The sequence below is a fragment of the Cervus elaphus genome, chromosome X (assembly GCF_910594005.1).
Source record: "Cervus elaphus chromosome X, mCerEla1.1, whole genome shotgun sequence".
Taxonomy (NCBI): domain Eukaryota; kingdom Metazoa; phylum Chordata; class Mammalia; order Artiodactyla; family Cervidae; genus Cervus; species Cervus elaphus.
In genome coordinates, this window is record NC_057848.1 from 25,711,786 (window position 1) to 25,730,732 (window position 18,947).

The 18,947-nt window shown below is 42.8% G+C and overlaps 2 protein-coding genes across 3 annotated transcripts in view; one reads left to right on the top strand and one right to left on the bottom strand.

Moving 5' to 3' along the window:
• The window catches only part of F8 (coagulation factor VIII), a 150,272-nt gene extending 132,213 nt beyond the window's left edge, over positions 1-18,059 (top strand). Inside the window, exons 25-28 of one of the 2 annotated variants that reach the window (XM_043897873.1) lie at positions 3,102-3,246; positions 3,638-3,786; positions 4,282-4,458; positions 17,082-18,059. In XM_043897873.1, coding sequence (XP_043753808.1) covers positions 3,102-3,246; positions 3,638-3,786; positions 4,282-4,458; positions 17,082-17,237 — 627 coding nt within the window. In that variant the 3' untranslated portion in view covers positions 17,238-18,059. The remainder of the gene's footprint in view (positions 1-3,101; positions 3,247-3,637; positions 3,787-4,281; positions 4,459-17,081) is intronic. The other variant, XM_043897874.1, reaches the window with a different exon arrangement.
• On the bottom strand, positions 514-1,214 carry LOC122690884 (histone H2A-Bbd type 2/3). The gene has a single exon (XM_043897877.1). It carries the CDS (start codon positions 1,212-1,214, stop codon positions 891-893), a length of 324 nt encoding a protein of 107 aa, XP_043753812.1. The 3' UTR covers positions 514-890.
• Positions 18,060-18,947: the final 888 nt, after the last annotated feature.

The window sequence follows — 18,947 nt, forward strand, 5'->3', positions numbered from 1 at the left end:
CCAGACGCTCCCGTTGCCGGGGTGATATGCAAAAGAGCGGGCGCGGAGGTTGAGCCGGGATTGGCTGCCGGCGCCGTATGCAAATAGAGGGTCCTGGCGGGGAGTTGGCCGTTGCTAGGTGACAGCTTGCCCCCGCAGGTTGCCAAGCAGGGCATCTCCAGGCATCTCTAAGGGCATACGACCAAAAAGTCACCTGGTGACCCCGCGTGACCCTGATTCCGACTTTGCATACGTGCGAGTTGTGTCCCGCCCACCCCAGTCCCCATCCCGCCGCAGTCTTGCGGTCTAGGCCCCTGCCCCCATGCACATCTAGGCCCTACCCCCATGGGAACCCCTGTCAAGCACACTGTCCACCATCCCTGCATCCCACGCCTCAGGGCGGTCGGTCACCTTGGCACCTTCACCCTACCACGATGCCGCCGTCTCGGTCTTGAGTGTCACCACCAGGACCCCAGCCCCTCTGGGGACTTAGCCTGGCTCCTACTTGCTCAGAGCCAACAGGGGAACCTTCTTTCCCTGGCCTCCCCCCAGACCCCACTCCACTGCAACCCCAGCACAGCCAGCCTCTCCCACCAGGGCCACCGCATGCGCTGTCACAGTGGGCGACCGCTCCCTCTGCCTGCAATCCCTGACTCCATCTGTACCCACAACACTCCCCCTCCACTCCAGCCAGACCCCCGACCCCCACCTCTCCAAGGAGGGGTATCCCACCACCACCTCCCAGGCCAAGTGACTGAAGCACGCACACGGATGTCTTGAAACACTTTGATTGATTCAACATGACTGGGCCCGAGGCACCGGGCTGTGCAGTCGGTCAGTGAGCAGGCCTGGCACCCGAGAGCCGGGGGAAGGCCCGTCTGGGGGCCGGGCACCTGGGTGTGGTTAAGCAGCTAGTGCTGGGCTGGGGCCACCAGGGAGATGGTTTTCATCCCTAAAGAGCTGCTGAGCAGAGCATTGTGGTGGACCGCCATGCCCACCAGCTCTGGGGTGATGCGCCTCTGACCGCTGTTCTGGGCCTTGTTGCCTGCCAGCTCCAGGACCTTGGCAGTCAGGTGCTGCATGATGGCTGCTAGGAAGATGGGTGCGGAAGAGCTCAGGCACTGGGCGTAGTGGCCTTCCCGCAGGAGGCGCTCCATGTGGCTCATGGAGAAAGACAGCTCGTGAAGGGCGGTGCGGCGACCAGACGACCTTCGACGGCCCCTTTTCCTTGGCATGCTGACCGTTGAGCCCGCTGTCTCCGAGGCCTCGCTTTGCTTTGCGGTGCAGTGGGATGAGGTGCGGTGGGATGAGATGCGGTGAGATGAGATGCAGTGGGGTGAGATGCGGCGGGATGCGTCAGCTGGTCCCATCCTCTCAAGGCAACTGGTACTCTCAGACCTCGACTCCGTATCCTAGCAACCACGGGCCAGCCCCTCATTGGTCGGGGCGCACAGTCTGTGACAGGCAGACTCCCTGAGGTCACCAATTTCCCATGCCCCCCACCCCACCCCCACCCCCACAGGCCTGGGCCTGCAAAGACATGGCGCTGGCAGGATGCTGCTCACCCTGCCCATTGGACCCTGTCTTTGTCAGAACGCTCCCTTCCCACGGGAGGAGACCTTTGTACAGAGAAGGCAGCAGACCACCCAGTGGCACCAAGTGTGCACTGGCGGTGCTGGGCCACCATCACCACCGTGTCTAGAACGTTGGCACCACCACAAAGAGAAACCCCTGTACCGACCAGGCACTCACTCCCCACTGCCCCCTCCTGCAGTTTCCCCCACCGCACCCCTGTAGTCCTCAGGCAAGCACTCATCAGGTTCCTGTCACGGCCCTTGGCCTGTTCTGTCGACTTCCTAGAGGTGGAAGCATACAATAAATAGGTGGCCTTCTGTGTCTGGCTGCTGTCACTGAGCATAGGGCCCATGCCCGTGGTGGCACAAATCAGCACTTCTTTCCTTTTCCTGGCTGAATAGTATTCCACTGTATGGCTAGACCACACATATTTTGTATCTGCTCAGCAGTGGATGGACATTTGGGTGACTTCTCCCTTGTGCCTACTGTGGTGGACATTTCTGTACGGGTTCTTTTTGAATGCCTGTTTTCAACTCTTTGGGATTTAAATACATGAATAAATTTATGAGTTTATTTCCAGATTCTTTATTCCGCTGAGCTGTGTGTCTATCCTTATGCCAATACCACACTGTTTTAATAACTGTAGCTTTAATAACTGTAGCTTTGAGTAAGTTTTGAAATCCGGAACTGAGTCCTCCAAATTTTTTCTTCTTTCTAGGATTATTTTGGCTATTCAGGGTCCCTTGAAATTCCATATCTATTTAGGGTTGGCTTTTACATTCCTGTAAAATGGAGCATTGTGAGTTCCATAGGCATTGCATTAAATATCTAGATAGTTTGTCTTCCTAAGATGGTTCCTAATCAAGACATAAGAATTGAGTTTAAAATGAAGCCGATCTATTTATCAAAAATAATGCTGTGCCCATAGATTGACATAGAGTAAAGTAAGTCAGATAGAGAAAGACAAATATCACATGATATTGCTTATATGTGGAATTTAAAGAAAAGGTGCACATGAACTTTTTTAAAAACAGAAATATTCACAAGTGTAGAAAACAAACTTATGGTTACAAAGTTGGAAAGGAGGGGTGGATAAATTAGGAGTTTGATGAACATTTTATAGGACCCCAGAGTAGACTACTTCACCTGCACAGACCTAATCTCCCTTAATCCACTCTTCTTCCTATAATTTTTCTCCTTCATCTTTTGTATTCTAACACCTGTCTAGCCAGTATGGTTTTGAGTGTTCGGTGCTGTTGAAAAGTGAAAGTGTTAGTCATTCAGCCATGTCTGACTGTTTGTGACCCCATGGCCTGGGACCGACCAGGCTCCCCTTCCATGGAATTCTCCAGGCAAGAATACTGGAGAGGGTTGCCATTCCTTTTTCCAGTGGATCTTACTAACCCTGGGATCAAACCCAAGTCTCCTGGATCACAGGCAGATTCTATACCATTTGAGCCACCAGAGGGCTGTTGAGAAATGCACAAATTTAGAAGAAAAAAACTTGATTGGGAGTAATTGCTTCTTATTCTTTCTTCATTTTACAGGTGTTCTTTGGCAATGTGGATTCATCTGGAGTAAAACACAATATTTTTAACCCTCCAATTATTGCTAGATATATCCGTTTGCACCCAACGCATTACAGCATCCGCAGCACTCTTCGCATGGAGTTGATGGGCTGTGATTTAAACAGTAAGTTTCAAGTCATCCCATGTACTTCCCACTCCCAACCATGGGTAGTATGACTAGCCATACTAGTTTTCCTGTGACGGGGAGGGGGGTGTTTCCCAGGACACAGAAGTCTCAATGCTAAAACCAGTACAGTCCTGGGCAAACCCATCATTTGCTCATCCTAACCATGGAATTCCCCAGGGCCAGCCATCTCCTACACTACTATTAACAAGGCAAATCAAACCCAACAGAGCTTAGCAGAGCTGACCAGAAAATCCAGGGCATGTTAACAATAACATGCAAAAGTTAATGCCTGGAAAATGATGTCATGATGACAACTAGAATGTCAGTGGAGGCAGAACCTTGGCTGCAACCTGTTCTTGTGATGACACTCTTTTTCCATTTCTTCAAGGTTGCAACATGCCACTGGGAATGGAGAATAAAGCAATATTAGATACACAGATTAGTGCCTCATCCCACTTAAGCAACATGTTTGCCACCTGGTCTCCTTCACAAGCCCGACTTAACCTTCAAGGGAGGACAAATGCCTGGAGACCCAAGGTAAGAGGGAACAAATTTACCATTTAACTGATTCAGAGTAAGTAGCAGTGGTTGGGAAAGAATAGGGAAAGCTCTGAACTGTTTCTTCAGCTACTTCCATCATCTGATTGTTCCCACCAAGAGTGTCAAGTAAAGTTGACTATGCACAGAAAATCCCACAGATATTTAGTGGATGTGCCATGTGCATTCACACAACATTCATTGGGGGAAATGATCCCTAATTAGGGATAATTTCCTTCTGGAAACAAAGTATCTGTATGCAGTACTGGGCTAATATTTGTCAGTCTGTATATTGCTCATACATTCATTCAGTGAACATTTACTGGGCAGCTATTAAGTGGGTAACCCCAGTTGCTTGCTTTGAGTCTAATATGGGGGACTGGCAAACAGATAATTAATATGCAGAGTGATAAGTGCTGAGTTATGATTAAGAAGGCATTTGGTGATTTCTGGGAGCAAATAGGGATCAACAAGACACTACTCTAACTTCCCCAGGTGAATAATCCAAAAGAGTGGCTACAAGTGGACTTCCAGAAGACAATGAGAGTTACAGGAATAACCACCCAAGGGGTGAAATCTATGCTTACCAGCATGTATGTGAAGGAGTTCTTCATATCCAGTAGTCAAGAGGGCCATAACTGGACTCCATTTCTTCAGAATGGCAAAGTGAAGGTATGCTGATCTCATAGGCACAAAACTTCTCTTAGCACTTGACATCTAGGACACTATGAAAGGCAGAGTAGAGCCAAAAGTTGATTTTCCTCAGGGATATTGATGTCATTCAAGATGGTGGCAAGCATCAGAGGGGTGAAGAAAAATAAGAGTTTATTCATGGAATGCTTAATGATCAGTATCAGCAACAGCAATGCAACTTAGATTCAGCAAGAATTGACCATGGCATGACCTTTACCAATCTCCTAGTGCAGTCTCTTGCCACTTGATCCTTTACTCTATAAGCCGCACTCATACAAAGAAACCCTCAGGTCTCTAAAAACACCGTGTTCTTTCTCACACTACACTTGTATACATACTGTTTCTTCTTCTTAGGACATTTTTTTAGATACTTCCTATTGACCCTTTCACCTGGCTCATTTTTTCAAGCCTCAGATAGACATGATCTCCTCCAAGAAGAATTTCTTGTTCCCTCAAGGCTGAATTAAACACTTATGCTTCTGGCAGTTTAGTGGACTAAAGTATTGATAGTATATGTTCTAGAGGATATTCCCATTTTAAAAAGGGTGTATCTTTGATACATGTTAAAACATGGATGAACCTTGATAACATGTTAAATGAAATACAGCATATATAAAATGACAAATATTATATAATTCCACTTATATGAGTATGTTAGTAAGTATTCTCCAGAGAAACAGAACCAATTGACTCACATGATTATGGAGACTGACAAGATCTGCAGGTTGAGTCAGCCAGCTGGAGACCCAGGAGAGCTGACTGATCAAATTTCTTTGCAACCTATGGACTATAGCCCTCCAGGCTCCTCCGTCCATGGGATTCTCAGGCAAGAATACTGGAGTGGGTTGCCATTTCCTTCTCCAGGGGATCCTGCCAACCCAGGAATCAAACCCACATGTCTTGCATCTCCTGCATTGGCAGATGGGTTCCTTACCACTGAGCCACCTAGGAAGCCCCAGTAAAATTGGATAACCACATGCAAAAGAATGAAGATACCACACACACACTATATACAAAATTTAATTCAAAACAGATCATCACAATGTGGTAAGATTAGATGTCAACTAGAGGGAAAAAAAAAACTATTAAAATACAAACATAGGGAGTATAAACAACACACTTCTGAATAACCAACAGATCATAGAAGAAATCAAAAAGGAAATCAAAATATGCATAGAAACAAATGAAAATGAAAGCAAGACAGCCCAAAACCTATGGGATTCAGTAAAAGCAGTGCAAAGATGGAAGTTCATAGTAATACAAGCCTACCTCAAGAAACAATACAAACATAAAATAAACAACCTAACTTTACACCTAAATCAACTGGAAAAAGAAGAAAAGAAGAACTGCAAAGTTAGTAGAAGGAAAGAAATCATAAAAATCAGAGCAGAAATGAAGGTGACTATAGCAAAAATCAACAAAATGAAAAGCTGGTTCTTTGAGAAAATAAATAAAATAGACAAACCATTAGCCAGACTCATCAAGGAAAAAGGGGAGAAGAATCAAATCAATAAAATTGGAAATGAAAATGGAGAAATCACAACAGACAACACAGAAATACAAAAAATCACAAGAGACTACTATAAGCAATTATATGCCAATAAAATGGACAACTTGGAAGAAATGGACAAATTCTTAGAAAAGTATAACTTTCCAAAACTGAACCAGGAAGAAATAGAAAATCTGAACACACCAATTACAAGCACAGAAATCGAAACTGCACTCAAAAATCTTCCAACAAACAAAAGCCCAGGACCAGATGGCTTCACTAGTGAGTTCTACCACAAGTTTAGAAAAGAGCTAACACCTATCCTACTCAAACTCTTCCAGAAAGTTGCAGAGGAAGGTAAACTCCTAAACTCCTTCTATGAGGCCACCATCATCCTAATACCAAAACCAGACAAAGATGCCACAAAAAAAAAAAAAATAAAACTACAGGCCAATATCACTGATGAACATAGATTCAAAATTCCTCAACAAAATTCTAGCAAAGAGAATACAACAACATATTAAAAAGATCATACGTCATGACCAAGTGGGCTTTAACCCAGGCATGCAAGGATTCTTCAATATTCACAAATCAATCAATGTGATACACCATATTAACAAATTGAAAGGTAAAAATATGATTATCTCAATAGATGTAGAGAAAGCCTTTGACAAAATTCAACACCCATTTAGGATAAAAACTCTCCAGAAAGCAGGCATAAAAGGAACATACCTCAACATACTAAAAGCTATTTATGACAAACCCACAGCAAACATTATCCTCAATGGCAAAAAAACTGAAAGCATTTCCCCTAAAGTCAGGAACAAGACAAGGGTGCCCACTCTCACCACTGCTATTCAACATAATTTTGGAAGTTTTGGCCATAGCAATCAGAGAAGAAAGAGAACTAAAAGGAATACAGATTGGAAAAGAAGTAAAACTCTCACTGTCTGCAGATGACATGATCCTCTACATAAAAAACCCTAAAGACACCACCAGAAAATTCTAGAGCTAATCAATGAATATAGTAAAGTTGCAGGATATAAAATTAATACACAGAAATCTCTTGCATTCCTATACACTAACAATGAGAAAACAGAAAGAGAAATTAAGGACCAATTCCATTCACCAGTGCAAAGAAAAAAATAAAATACTTAGGAATAAATTTACCTAAAGAAACAAAAGACTTATATATAGAAAACTATAAAACACTGATGAAAGAAATCAAAGATGACATGAATAGATGGAGAAATATACCATGTTTGTGGAATGGAAGCCTCAATATGGTGAGAATGAGTATATTACCCAAAGCAATCTATAGCTACAACACAATCCTTATTGAACTACCAATGGTATTTTCCACAGAACTAGAACAAATGATTTCACAATTTGTATGGAAACACATAGAACCTCAAATAGCCAAAGCAATCTTGAGAAAGAAGAATGGAACTGGAGGAATCAACCTGCCTGACTTCAGGCTCTACTACTAAGCTACAGTCATCAAGACAGTATGGTATTGGCACAAAGACCAAAATATAGATCAATGGAACAAAGTAGAAAGCTCAGAGATAAATCCACACACCTTATCTTTGACAAAGGAGGCAAGAATACACAATGGAGAAAAGACAATCCATTTACTGGTCAACCACCTGTAAAGGAATGAAACTACAACACTTTCTAACACCATACACAAAAATAAACTCAAAATGGATTAAAGATCTAAATGTAAGACCAGAAACTATAAAACTCTTAGAGGAAAACATAGGCAGAACACTCTCTGACATAAATCACAGCAAGATCCTCTATGATCCACATCGCAGAGTAATGAAAATAAAAGCAAAAATAAATGGGACCTAATTAAACTTAAAAGCTTTTGCACAGCGAAGGAAGCTATAAGCAAGGTGAAAAGACAGACTTCAGAATGGGAGAAAATAATAGCAAAGGAAACAACCGACAAAGAATTAATCTCAAAAATATACAAGCAGCTCATGCAGCTCAATACCAGAAAAATAAACAACCCAATCAAAAAGTGGGCCAAAGAACTAAACAGACATTTCTCCAAAGAAGACATACAGATGGCTAACAAACACATGAAAAGATGCTCAACATCACTCATTATCAGAGAAATGCAAATCAAAACCACAATGAGGTACCATCTCACGCTGGTCAGAATGGCTGCCATCAAAAAGTCTACAAACAATAAATGCTGGAGATGGTATGGAGAAAAGGGAACCCTCCTACACTGTTGGTGGGAATGCAAACTAGTACAGCCACTAAGGAGAACAGTGTGGAGATTCCTTTAAAAAAAAAAAAAAACTGGAAATAGAACTGCCCTATGACCCCGCAATCCCACTGCTGGGTATACACACCTAGGAAACCAGAATTGAAAGAGACACATGTAATCCAATGTTCATTGCAGCAATGTTTACAATAGCCAGGACATGGAAGCAACCTAGATGTATATCAGCAGATGAATGGATAAGAAAACTGTGGTACATATACACGATGGAATATTACTTGGCTTTTAAAAAGAATGCATTTGAGTCAGTTTTAATGAGATGGATGAAACTGGAGCCTATTATACAGAGTGAAGTAAGTCAGAAAGAGAAACACCAATACAGTGTATTAACGCCTATATATGAAATTTAGAAAGACAGTAACAACAACCCTATATCAGTTCACTTCAGTTCAATCGCTCAGTTGTGTCTGACTCTTTGCGACCCTATGGACCACAGCATACCAGGCCTTCCTGTCCATCACCAACTCCCAGAGTTTACTCAAACTCATGTCCATTGAGTTGGTGATGCCATCCAACCATCTCATCCTCTGTCGTCCCCTTCTCCTGCCTTCAATCTTTCCCAGCATCAGGGTCTTTTCAAATAAGTCAGCTCTTCGCATCAGGTGGCCAAAGGATTGGAGTTTCAGCTTCAGCATCAGTCCTTCCAATGAACTTCAGGACTGATCTCCTTTAGGAGGGACTGGTTGGATCTCCTACAGTCCATGGGGTGGCCAAAGAGTCGGATACGGCTGAGTGACTGAACAACAACAGCAAATATTATTATTATTACATTATTCAGCTTACCTGGCCAATCAGGCAGTAATCAGCAGGGTGGGGTAATACCAGTGTTTACTCCTATAACCTGAGTGGGAGAACATGTGTCTGTCTTTAATAAGCACTGCCAATAATGGCAGTGTAAGACAAGATAAATATCCTCTGTCCTTGGGAAGAATAAATAACTGTTTTGGAAGTCCTAAGCACTGCAATAAGGTAAGAAAAAGAAATAAAATGTGTTAGAATTGGGTAAAAACTCTCAGAATATGTGGAAGATTTGATGGCACATGTAGAAAATCCCAAAGAATCTTATCTATTTAACCTTATTAATAAAATAAGTTTGCAATCTAGCTGAAAACAAAATCAATAACAATTTTTTATTTTATTTCTACATGCCAGAAAAAAATAGAAAAATTATTTAAAATAGCATTTGAAAATTTCAAATACTGAATTACATTCTCATCAGATAATGAAAGCTGCCTAAGTCTCTCCATACAGCTTTCAAAAACCATGTTTTTCTATCTCTCTGTCAGTCAGTCAGTTCAGTCATGTCCGACTCTTTGCAACCCCATGGACTGCAGCACGCCAGGCCTCCCTGTCCATCACCAACTCCCGGAGTTTACTCAAACTCATGTCCTTTGAGTCGGTGATGCCATCCAACCATCTCATCCTCTGTCGTCCCCTTCTCCTGCCTTCAATCTTTCCCAAGTATATCTTTCTGTATATATATATATATATATATATATATATATATATAGTAAATATATAAATATATATTTAAATATTGCAAATAAAACCACTCATAACTCACAGAATAACTAGAAGACAAAGTTTCAATTTACCAAAATTAAGTGGAAAATAAACATGCAAAGCTAGCTCTGCAGAGGAGAGTCCAGGAGAGACTGTGATAGAACACAGAGAAAATCACTTCTAAAAAGACAAAGTCTGACCCTGAGTGATGAAATACTAATATTTGAGCTCTCCTGTGTCATAGCATTGGCTTCTGGAGAACTGAATGGAAAAGGATGGAAAATATGTGGGTCTAGAGGTGGCATTGTTTCTGGTGAAGGACGATAGATCTCTTGGAGGCTTGGTGATTAACAAAAAAAGAAGTCAAGTGGTGGAAATAAAGTTTTCTGGAAAAGCAAAAACCATCACAAGACATATCTTCTTGCCCCATCTATTAAAAAAATTACACTTTTCTCTATCAACAATAGAGGTTGCTCACGGATTAAGAAACCTATGCAGCCACCCAAACCTCTTATATATCTGCCACATAAAATCACTGTATTGCTGGTGACAAGTGAACAGAAATAGCAGATGAGGTAAAAGGCATTATCCTTGATTTTTCACTTCCTCCTTCTTTGACAACTTCACTGACTTTGGGTTTGACAATAGGACTCATTTTGACCAATGTAATGTAAATGCACATGATATACACCACTTTCGGACAGAAACTTTCAGTGTGATCACGTATTTGGCTCACTCTCTTGTGACTCTGCTCTCTGCCATGAGATTAAAAGGTCCAACCTGAGAAGACACAGTTTATGTGAGCCTTGGCCTGGAGCAGAGCCTCAGCTAACCCAGAAGAGTCTTGGTTTCCAAATAGCATGTCCTAGTAAAAGGAAGCTTGACTCCTCAGAGATGCCAAGACTGGATCCAGGAAAATGCCAGGTGATGCTGGAACATCTTCAGTCCGTCAGTTCAGTTGCTCAGTAGTGTCTGACTCTTTGCGACCCCATGGACTGCAGCACGCCAGGCCCCCTGCCCATCATCAACTCCTGGAACTTGCTCAAACTCAGGTCCATCTAGTCGGAGATGCCATCCTCTGTCGTCCCCTTCTCCTCCTGCCTTCAGTCTTTCCCAGCATCATGGTCTTTTCCAATGAGTCAATTCTTCCCATCAGGTGGCCAAAGTTTTGGAGTTTCAACTTCAGCATAAGTCCTTCCAGTGAATATTCAGAACTGATTTCCTTTAGGATTGACTGGTTGGATCTCCTTGCAGTCCAAGGGACTCTCAAGAGTCTTCTGTAACACCACAGTTCAAAAGCATCAATTCTTCGGCGCTCAGCTTTCTTTATAGTCCAACTCACACAGCCATACATGACTATTGGAAAAACCATAGCTTTGACTAGACGGATTTTGTCGGCAAAGTAATGTCTGCTTTTTCATATGCTGTCTAGATTGGTCATAGTTTTTCTTCCAAGGAGCAAGTGTCTTTTAATTTCATGGGTGCAGTCACCATCTGCAGTGATCTTGGAGCCCCCCAAAAATAAAGTCTATCACTGTTTCCATTGTTTCCCCATCTATTTGCCATAAAGTGATGGGACCGGATGCCATGATCTTCATTTCTGAATGTTGCGTTTTAAGCCAACTTTTTCACTCTCCTGTTTCACTTTCACCAAGAAGCTCTTTAGTTCCTCTTCACTTTCTGCCATGAGGGTGGTGTCATCTGCATATCTCAGGTTATTGATATTTCTCCAGGCAATCTTGATTCCAGCTTGTGCTTCATCCAGCCCAGCATTTCTCACAATGTGCTCTGCATAGAGATTAAATAAGCTGGGTGACAATAAGTACAGCCTTGACGTACTCCTTTCCCAATTTGGAACCAGTCTATTGTTCCATGTTCAGTTCTGTTGCTTCTTGACCTGCATACAGATTTCTCAGGAGGCAAGCAAGGTGGTCTGGTATTCCCATCTCTTTCAGAATTGTTCAGTTTGTTGTGATCCACACAATCAAAGGATTTGGCATAGTCAATAAAGCTGAAGTAGTTGTTTTTCTAAAACTCTCTTGCTTTTTCAATGATCCAACAGATGTTGGCAATTTGATCTCTAGTTCCTCTGCCTTTTCTAAATCCAGCTTAAACATCTGGAAGTTCATGGTTCATGTATTGTTGAAGCTTGGCTTGGAGAATTTTGAGCGTTGCTTTGCTAGTGTGTGAGATGAGTACAGTTGTGCGGTAGTTTGAACATTCTTTGGCATTGCCTTTCTTTGGGATTGGAATGAAAACTGACCTTTTCCAGTCCTGTTGCCACTGCTGAGTTTGCCAAATTTGCTGGCATATTGAGTGTAGCACTTTCACAGCATTATCTTTCAGGATTTGAAATAGCTCAGCTGGAATTCCATCACCTCCACTAGCTTTGTCCTTAGTGATGCTTCCTAAGGCCCACTTGACTTCACATTCCAAGATGTCTGGCTCTAGGTGTGTGATCACACCATCGTGATTATCTGGGTCATGAAGATCCTTTGTAGAGTTCTTCTGTGTATCCTTGCCACCTCTTCTTGATATCCTCTGCTTCTGTTATGTCTATACCATTTCTGTCCTTTATTTGCCCATCTTTCCATGAAATGTTCCCTTGGTATCTCTAATTTTCTTGAAGAGATCTCTAGTCTTTCCCATTCTATTGTTTTCCTTTACTTCTTTGCGTTGATCACTGAGGAAGGCTTTCTTATCTCTCCTTGCTATTCTCTGGAACTCTGCATTCAAATGGGTATATCTTTCCTTTTCTCCTTTGCCCTTCACTTCTCTTCTTTTCTCAGCTATTTGTAAGGCCTCCTCAGACAATTATTTTGCCTTTTTGCATTTCTTTTTCTTGGGGATGGTCTTAATCACTGCCTCCTGTACAATGTCACAAACCTCCACCCATAGTTCTTCAGGCACTCTGTCTATCACATCTAATCCCTTGAATCTTTTTGTCACTTCCACTGTATGATTGTAAGGTATTTAATTTAGGTCATACCTGAAAGTAGTGGTTTTCCCTACTTTCTTCAATTTAAGTCTGAATTTGGCAATAAAGAGTTCATGATCTGAGCCACAGTCAGGCCCCAGTCTTGTTTTTGCTGACTGGATAGAGCTTCTCCATCTCTGGCTGGAAAGAATATAATCAATCTGATCTCTCTGTTGACCATCTGGTGATGGCCATGTGTAGAGTCTTCTCTTGTATTGTTGGAAGAGGGTGGTTGCTATGACCAGTTCATTCTCTTGGCAAAACTCTGTTAGCCTTTGCCCTGCTTCATCTTATAGTCCAAGGCCAGTTTGCCTGTTACTCCATGTATCTCCTGACTTCCTACTTTTGCATTCCAGTCCCCTATAATGAAAAGGACATCTTTTTTGGGTGTTAGTTCTATAAGGTCTTGTAGGTCTTCATAGAACCGCTCAACTTCAACTTCTTCAGCATTGCTGGTTGAGGCATAGACTTGAATTACTGTGATATCGAATGGTTTGACTTGGAAAGCAACAGAGATCATTCTGTCATTTTTAAGATTGCACCCAAGTACTGCATTTTGGACTCTTTTGTTGACTATGAGGGCTACTCCAATTCTTCTAAGGGATTCCTGCCTACAGTAGTAGATATAATGGTCATCTGAGTTAAATTCACCCATTCCAGTCCATCTTAGTTTGCTGATTCCTAAAATGTCAGTGTTCAATGTTGCCATCTCCTGTTTGACCACTTCCAATTTGCCTTGATTCATGGACCTAACATTCCAGGTTCCCTTGCAATATTGTTCTTTACAGCTTTGGACTTTACTTCCATCACCAGTCACATCTACGACTGGGCACGGTTTTTGCTTTGGCTCCGTCTCTTCATTGTTTCTGGAGTTATTTCTCCACTGATCTCCAGTAGCATGTTGGGCACCTACTGACCTGTGGAGTTCATCTTGCAGTGTCCTATCTTTTTGCCTTTTCATACTGTTCATGGGTTTCTCAAGGCAAGAATACTGAAGTGGTTTGTCATTCCCTTCTCCAGTGGACCTCGTTTTGTCAGAACTCTCCACCATGACCCGTCTGTCTTGAGTGGCCCTACACGGCATGGCCCATAGTTTCTTTGAGTTAGACAAAGTTGTGGTTCATGTGATCAGTTTGATTAGTTTTCTGTGATTTGTGGTTTTCATTCTCTCAGCCCTCTGATGGAGAAGGATAAGAGGCTTATGGAAGCTTCCTGAAGGGAGAGACTGAATGAGAGAAACTGGGTCCTGTTCTGATGGGCAGGACCATGTTCTGCTACTGCTAAGTCACTTTAGTCATATCTGATTCTGTGCGACCCCACAAATGGCAGCCCACTAGGCTCCTCTGTCCATGGGATTCTCTAGGCAAGAATACTGGAGTGGGTTGCCATTTCCTTCTCCATGACAAATTCTATAATGGTAGTCAAATTGAGGAAAAGTGTCAGAGGAGCCTCTTACTGAACCACTCAGCCAAGACCATTTAGTCCCCTACAATGGAGCGACCTCAGCATGTTTCAGCCGAGCCCTGGGTATTCCTCGATTTTTTCCCAGTTGAACCCCCCTACCCAGTACCTTTCCACTGGGTGGGCAATTCTCCTGGCGTCTTTCAGCCAACCCCCCACCCAGCATCTTTTGACTGGGTGGGAATTCCTCAGTGTCTTTCAACCGAGCCCCACTCAGTGTCTAGACCATGAGTGGGTATGCCCCGGATGTTTCACCTGGGCACCCCTCCCCCCCCCAGTATCTTTCCTCCTAGGAGGGGGCAGGTAACCTGTTCCACCGCCAAATAAAACTCAGAATCTTAACCAGTATGGGAGATTTAAGAACCAGGAGAGACTCACCCAATTTCGTCTGCACTCCCTTAGGAGGCGGATGGGCGCAAGGGGCCGCTGCTGGTACCAAAGCTCTGGTTCCTTGTGAAGTACAGTCGAAGGAAGGACTCTGGGTCGCTTCATTGGTCACTGTAACTGTCAACTAAAAAAAAATGTTGTACAACTTGAGAGTTGTTCAGGGGCCATGTTCAGGAAATCTTTAATCCAATTTTCTGTTGATGGGTGAGATGGTGTTCCCTCCCTGTTGTTTGACCTGAGACCAAACTAGATGTTGTGGAACATTTTGGCATGCCACAAAGACTAATGAGTCCATAGAAAAGGAACACAAGAGCTGGCTTGAAGGGGTTCATACTGGGCAAATTTGAGACAATTTAAGCATCCAAAAGAAAAATGATAGTAATAGATTACAATATACACAATGAAAAAAGAATCCAGGAGTCCATAATCATGGTCAAAAACAAAGGGAGAGGAGAGGCTTTTCTCCATAGAAGAATTTATTAATAATAAATTTAGAAGACATGACAAAATTAAGAAACCAATTGGTAACCATCAATACAGTATATAATACTGGTAAGGAACTTCAGTTGATACTGAAACCATTGGATGAAACCTTAATGTGAAACGGAATATTTTGTTGTTGTTGTTGTTCAGTAGATAAGTCATGTCCAGCTCTTTGCGACCCTGTGGACTGTAGCATGTCAGGCTCCTCTATCCTCCACTATCTCCTGGAGTTTGCTTAAATGCATGTCCATTGAGTCGGTGATGCCATCCAAACATTTCATCCTCTGTCGCCCCCTTCTCCTTTTGCCCTCAATCTTTCCCAGCATCAGGGTCTTTTCCTATGAGCTGGCTGTTCGTATCAGTTGGCCCAAGTATTGGAGGTTCAGCCTCAGCACCAGTCTTTCCCGTGAATATTCAGGGTTGATTTCCTTTAGGATTGACTGAGTTGATCTCCTTGTAGTCCAAAGGACTCTCAAGAGCCTTCTCCAAGACGACATTTCAAAAGCATCAATTCTTTGGCACTCAGCCTTCTTTATGGTCCAACCCCCACCTAAGTACTTGTGAGAATATTTATACAGTGTTAAAGCCTCATCCCACAGATTGTAAGAAAAGGAAAGTAATTACCTTTATTAAAGTGAGATGTGGTGGACACCACCTTAAGTAAGGCTCAAACTCTGAAGGAATCAGTATCATGTGTCCTTTGATATGATACAGTGGGAAAGACACATCGCCTAGTTAGTATTATCACTAAAGATGTTGAACTAAGATTTAATAATTAAGAAAATAGTCACAGAAATTTAAAATGTGCGACGTTATCAACACAATGGTCCTAGGCCTTTTTAAATGTCAACATCATGAAAGACAAAAACAGACCAGAGACTAGGTGTCTGTCGTACATTAAAGATGTAAGTGTTCCTTCTGTTATTCTTTCAGTTTCTTGAGGGGAAACAACAAGGAATAAACCTAACAGAAGACGTACAGGTTTCAAAAGTTTACCACAAATATTTATCCAAGAATCTCTTTGTTTCCCAAAAGTTTTATCAAACACACAAACTCTAACAAATGTTTATAATATATTTGCTATGTATATACTGCATTTCTTGCATGTATGGAAGATCAGTGATCAAGGCCTCTGCTGTCATGGAAGTGACATTTGGTGGCGAAAACAGAGGTAATGGTCAATAAGCAGGTAAACAGATAAATGAGAAGATACCAAATGTTGTAAAGAAAAGTAATCTAGATGAAATTGAGTCAACAAGAGTCCTGTTTCAGAGAATGAAGAGCTCTCTAAAGAGATAACGTTTATTTTTTTTATTTTTTTATTTTTAAAGACATAACGTTTAAACCCAAAGTCTTGGCAGATTGAAGTAGTAAAATGCCATGATGTTTACAACTTCTTTGAATTAGTTGAGAAAGTGGGTGAGAACTTTCTTAGAGGTAAGCCATAGCTGGAAGCGAGGGCTCCACAGCAGGTTAGCAAGTGAGTGAGTGAGTGAGTGAGTGAAGTCGCTCAGTCGTGTCTGACTCTTTGCGAACCCATGGACAGTAGCCTACCACGCTCCTCTGTCCATGGGATTTTCCAGGCAAGAATACTGGAGTGGGTTGCCATTTCCTTCTCCAGGGGATCTTCCCAACCCAGGGATCAGACCTGGGTCCTCCCACATTGTAGGCAGATGCTTTACTGTCTGAGCCACCAGGGAAGTCCTGCAGGTTGGCAAGGAGGCTCTTAATTCTAGATTTCATACGCCCTTTCCCAGGCACAGACTAAGTCATTCAGGGGACTAAGTCATTCATTCACCTCCCAGGGTTCAATCCCGAACTACCAAACTACGGGAAGCTTGGATCCCTCAACCAGAAATGAAAAAAGCTTCCGTGTTGGGCTTTGGGGTGGGTGCCCATGAAGAGCTATTGGTGAGTTCCAGACCATGCAGGAGGCCAGTGGAGGTGTATAAGATTGTAATTATTTTCCTGTCAATCAACACATGCTGTCTCTCCTCTTTTAGGTTTTTCAGGGAAATCAAGACTCCTTCACCCCCGTGGTGAATGCTCTAGACCCCCCGCTGTTTACCCGCTTCCTTCGGATTCACCCACGGAGCTGGGCAAACCATATTGCCCTGAGGCTGGAGCTTCTGGGCTGTGAGGCGCAGCAGCAGTACTAAGGGCCGGTGCCTCCCTCCTGTCCCTGAGCCTTTCCTAACTCAGATGCAGCGTCCCTGTGAGCCCTTCCGCCGGGTGACTTCCTGCCCCATGCTGCCCACAGTGCCATCGGTTTTTGCTGTATTTCAACACCTCTATGCCAGCAGTTATGCCCTGAAGCCACCCAAATCAATTGCCATGGGGACTGCGTTCTCTGGAGTCATGTGGAAAGCATTCTCCTCCGGAGGTGGCAGTCACTTCCTCCTCTGTGGTGATGAAGAAGGGTCACGATCATACTAGGCTTCTAAAGGACATGTTTTTAATGTTTCCTCAGAAAAATGAGGAAACTCCGTGGCTCTCTGGGGTAGGAGACCCAACACGATGTACCTGGAAATTCTGTACCATGACTGAAAACTAGAGGCCCTCTTTACAGAGTTAAATCTCGGGGAGTCAGAAGGAAACTGAGCTGGTGGAAGCAGAGAGAAAATTCCTCCAGTCAGCCACATGCCCTTTCCAGGAGGAACCCCCGCCTTGCCCCACCCCTACTAGATAAGGTTCAAAATGGTTTACTGTCCTGGAAATGTCAGTGAAGATTAGAGATTAATTTATAGAAATCAATAAGCTGCTTTGTTGTATAGCCTGGTAGAGATGTTAATCCCCCAAATGATGTGGTTTGACTGCCTGCAAAAGGTTAACCACTTTGATGTCGACCTTAATCATCTTCTTGTAGCATTCTTTTCCCATTGACTGCATACATCTCTCTTTTTCAAATGCTCTTGGAACCAGCTCTTTTGTCTTCCTGCTGGAATAGTCAATAATCAGTTGAATAAAACATTGACATGTAAGACCAAATGCCTTTGAGAGTTCTGTTTTTCTACTGGCAATTTAAATGTGAATGATGGAATTTTACAAAAACAAATCGAGCCACTGAATGGCAGGATAGACAGCTTAGAAAAACAACTGAGTGAGTTAGAAAACCAGATTTCATGTAAATTGCAGTAAAAAATGATATAAGGCGAAGCTAAAATTTTAAAAAATTAGAAGTGGAACCTTGACCCAGTAGCAGAGAGAGAGAGAGAGAGATGTTTAATCTTGACATCCATTAGCACTGTTCTCTTTCTTATCTCACAGATGGGAGTTTCCACTTTAGAAGGAGTAATTAACCCTGATGTTTCTGAGTATTCAGGGTGGCTGCTACACATGAAAAGCAAAGACAAATATGCTTGGCACTCAAGTGATTTATTCAGGCACCTCTTAGGATTAAGGCAGCAGTCCAGGCTCTGGCACATCCCACTAATCCCCCTTTTAAAAGTTTTCTAGAAGGACCAACCAGAATCCTGGAGAAGGTGTGGCAGAATGTGGCAAGCCTAATATGAGAAATGAGTGGATTTGAGAGGTAGATGCTGCACTTGTATCGTCTAGATGTCCTAGATGTCAGTTCAGTGGTTGCATTCATCCCCCAAATGCTTTGGCTAATGGAGGACCTGTACTCAGAAACCTACAAGACCCTGATGAAAGAAATTGAAGATGACACAGATGGACAAAAGACACTGTGTTCATGGATGGGAAACATTAATATTGTTAAAATGACCATGCTACCCAAGGCAATCTACAAATTTAAGGCAATCTTTATCAAAATACCCATGGCATTTTTCCAGAACTAGAACAAACAACTCTAAAATTTATGTGGAAACCAAAAAGACCATGAACAGCCAAAACAATCTTGAGAAAAA

What these genes read in the sequence shown, in the direction of transcription:
- LOC122690884 (XM_043897877.1), bottom strand. Translation starts at nt 1,214, where the DNA reads ATGCCAAGGAAAAGGGGCCGTCGAAGGTCGTCTGGTCGCCGCACCGCC.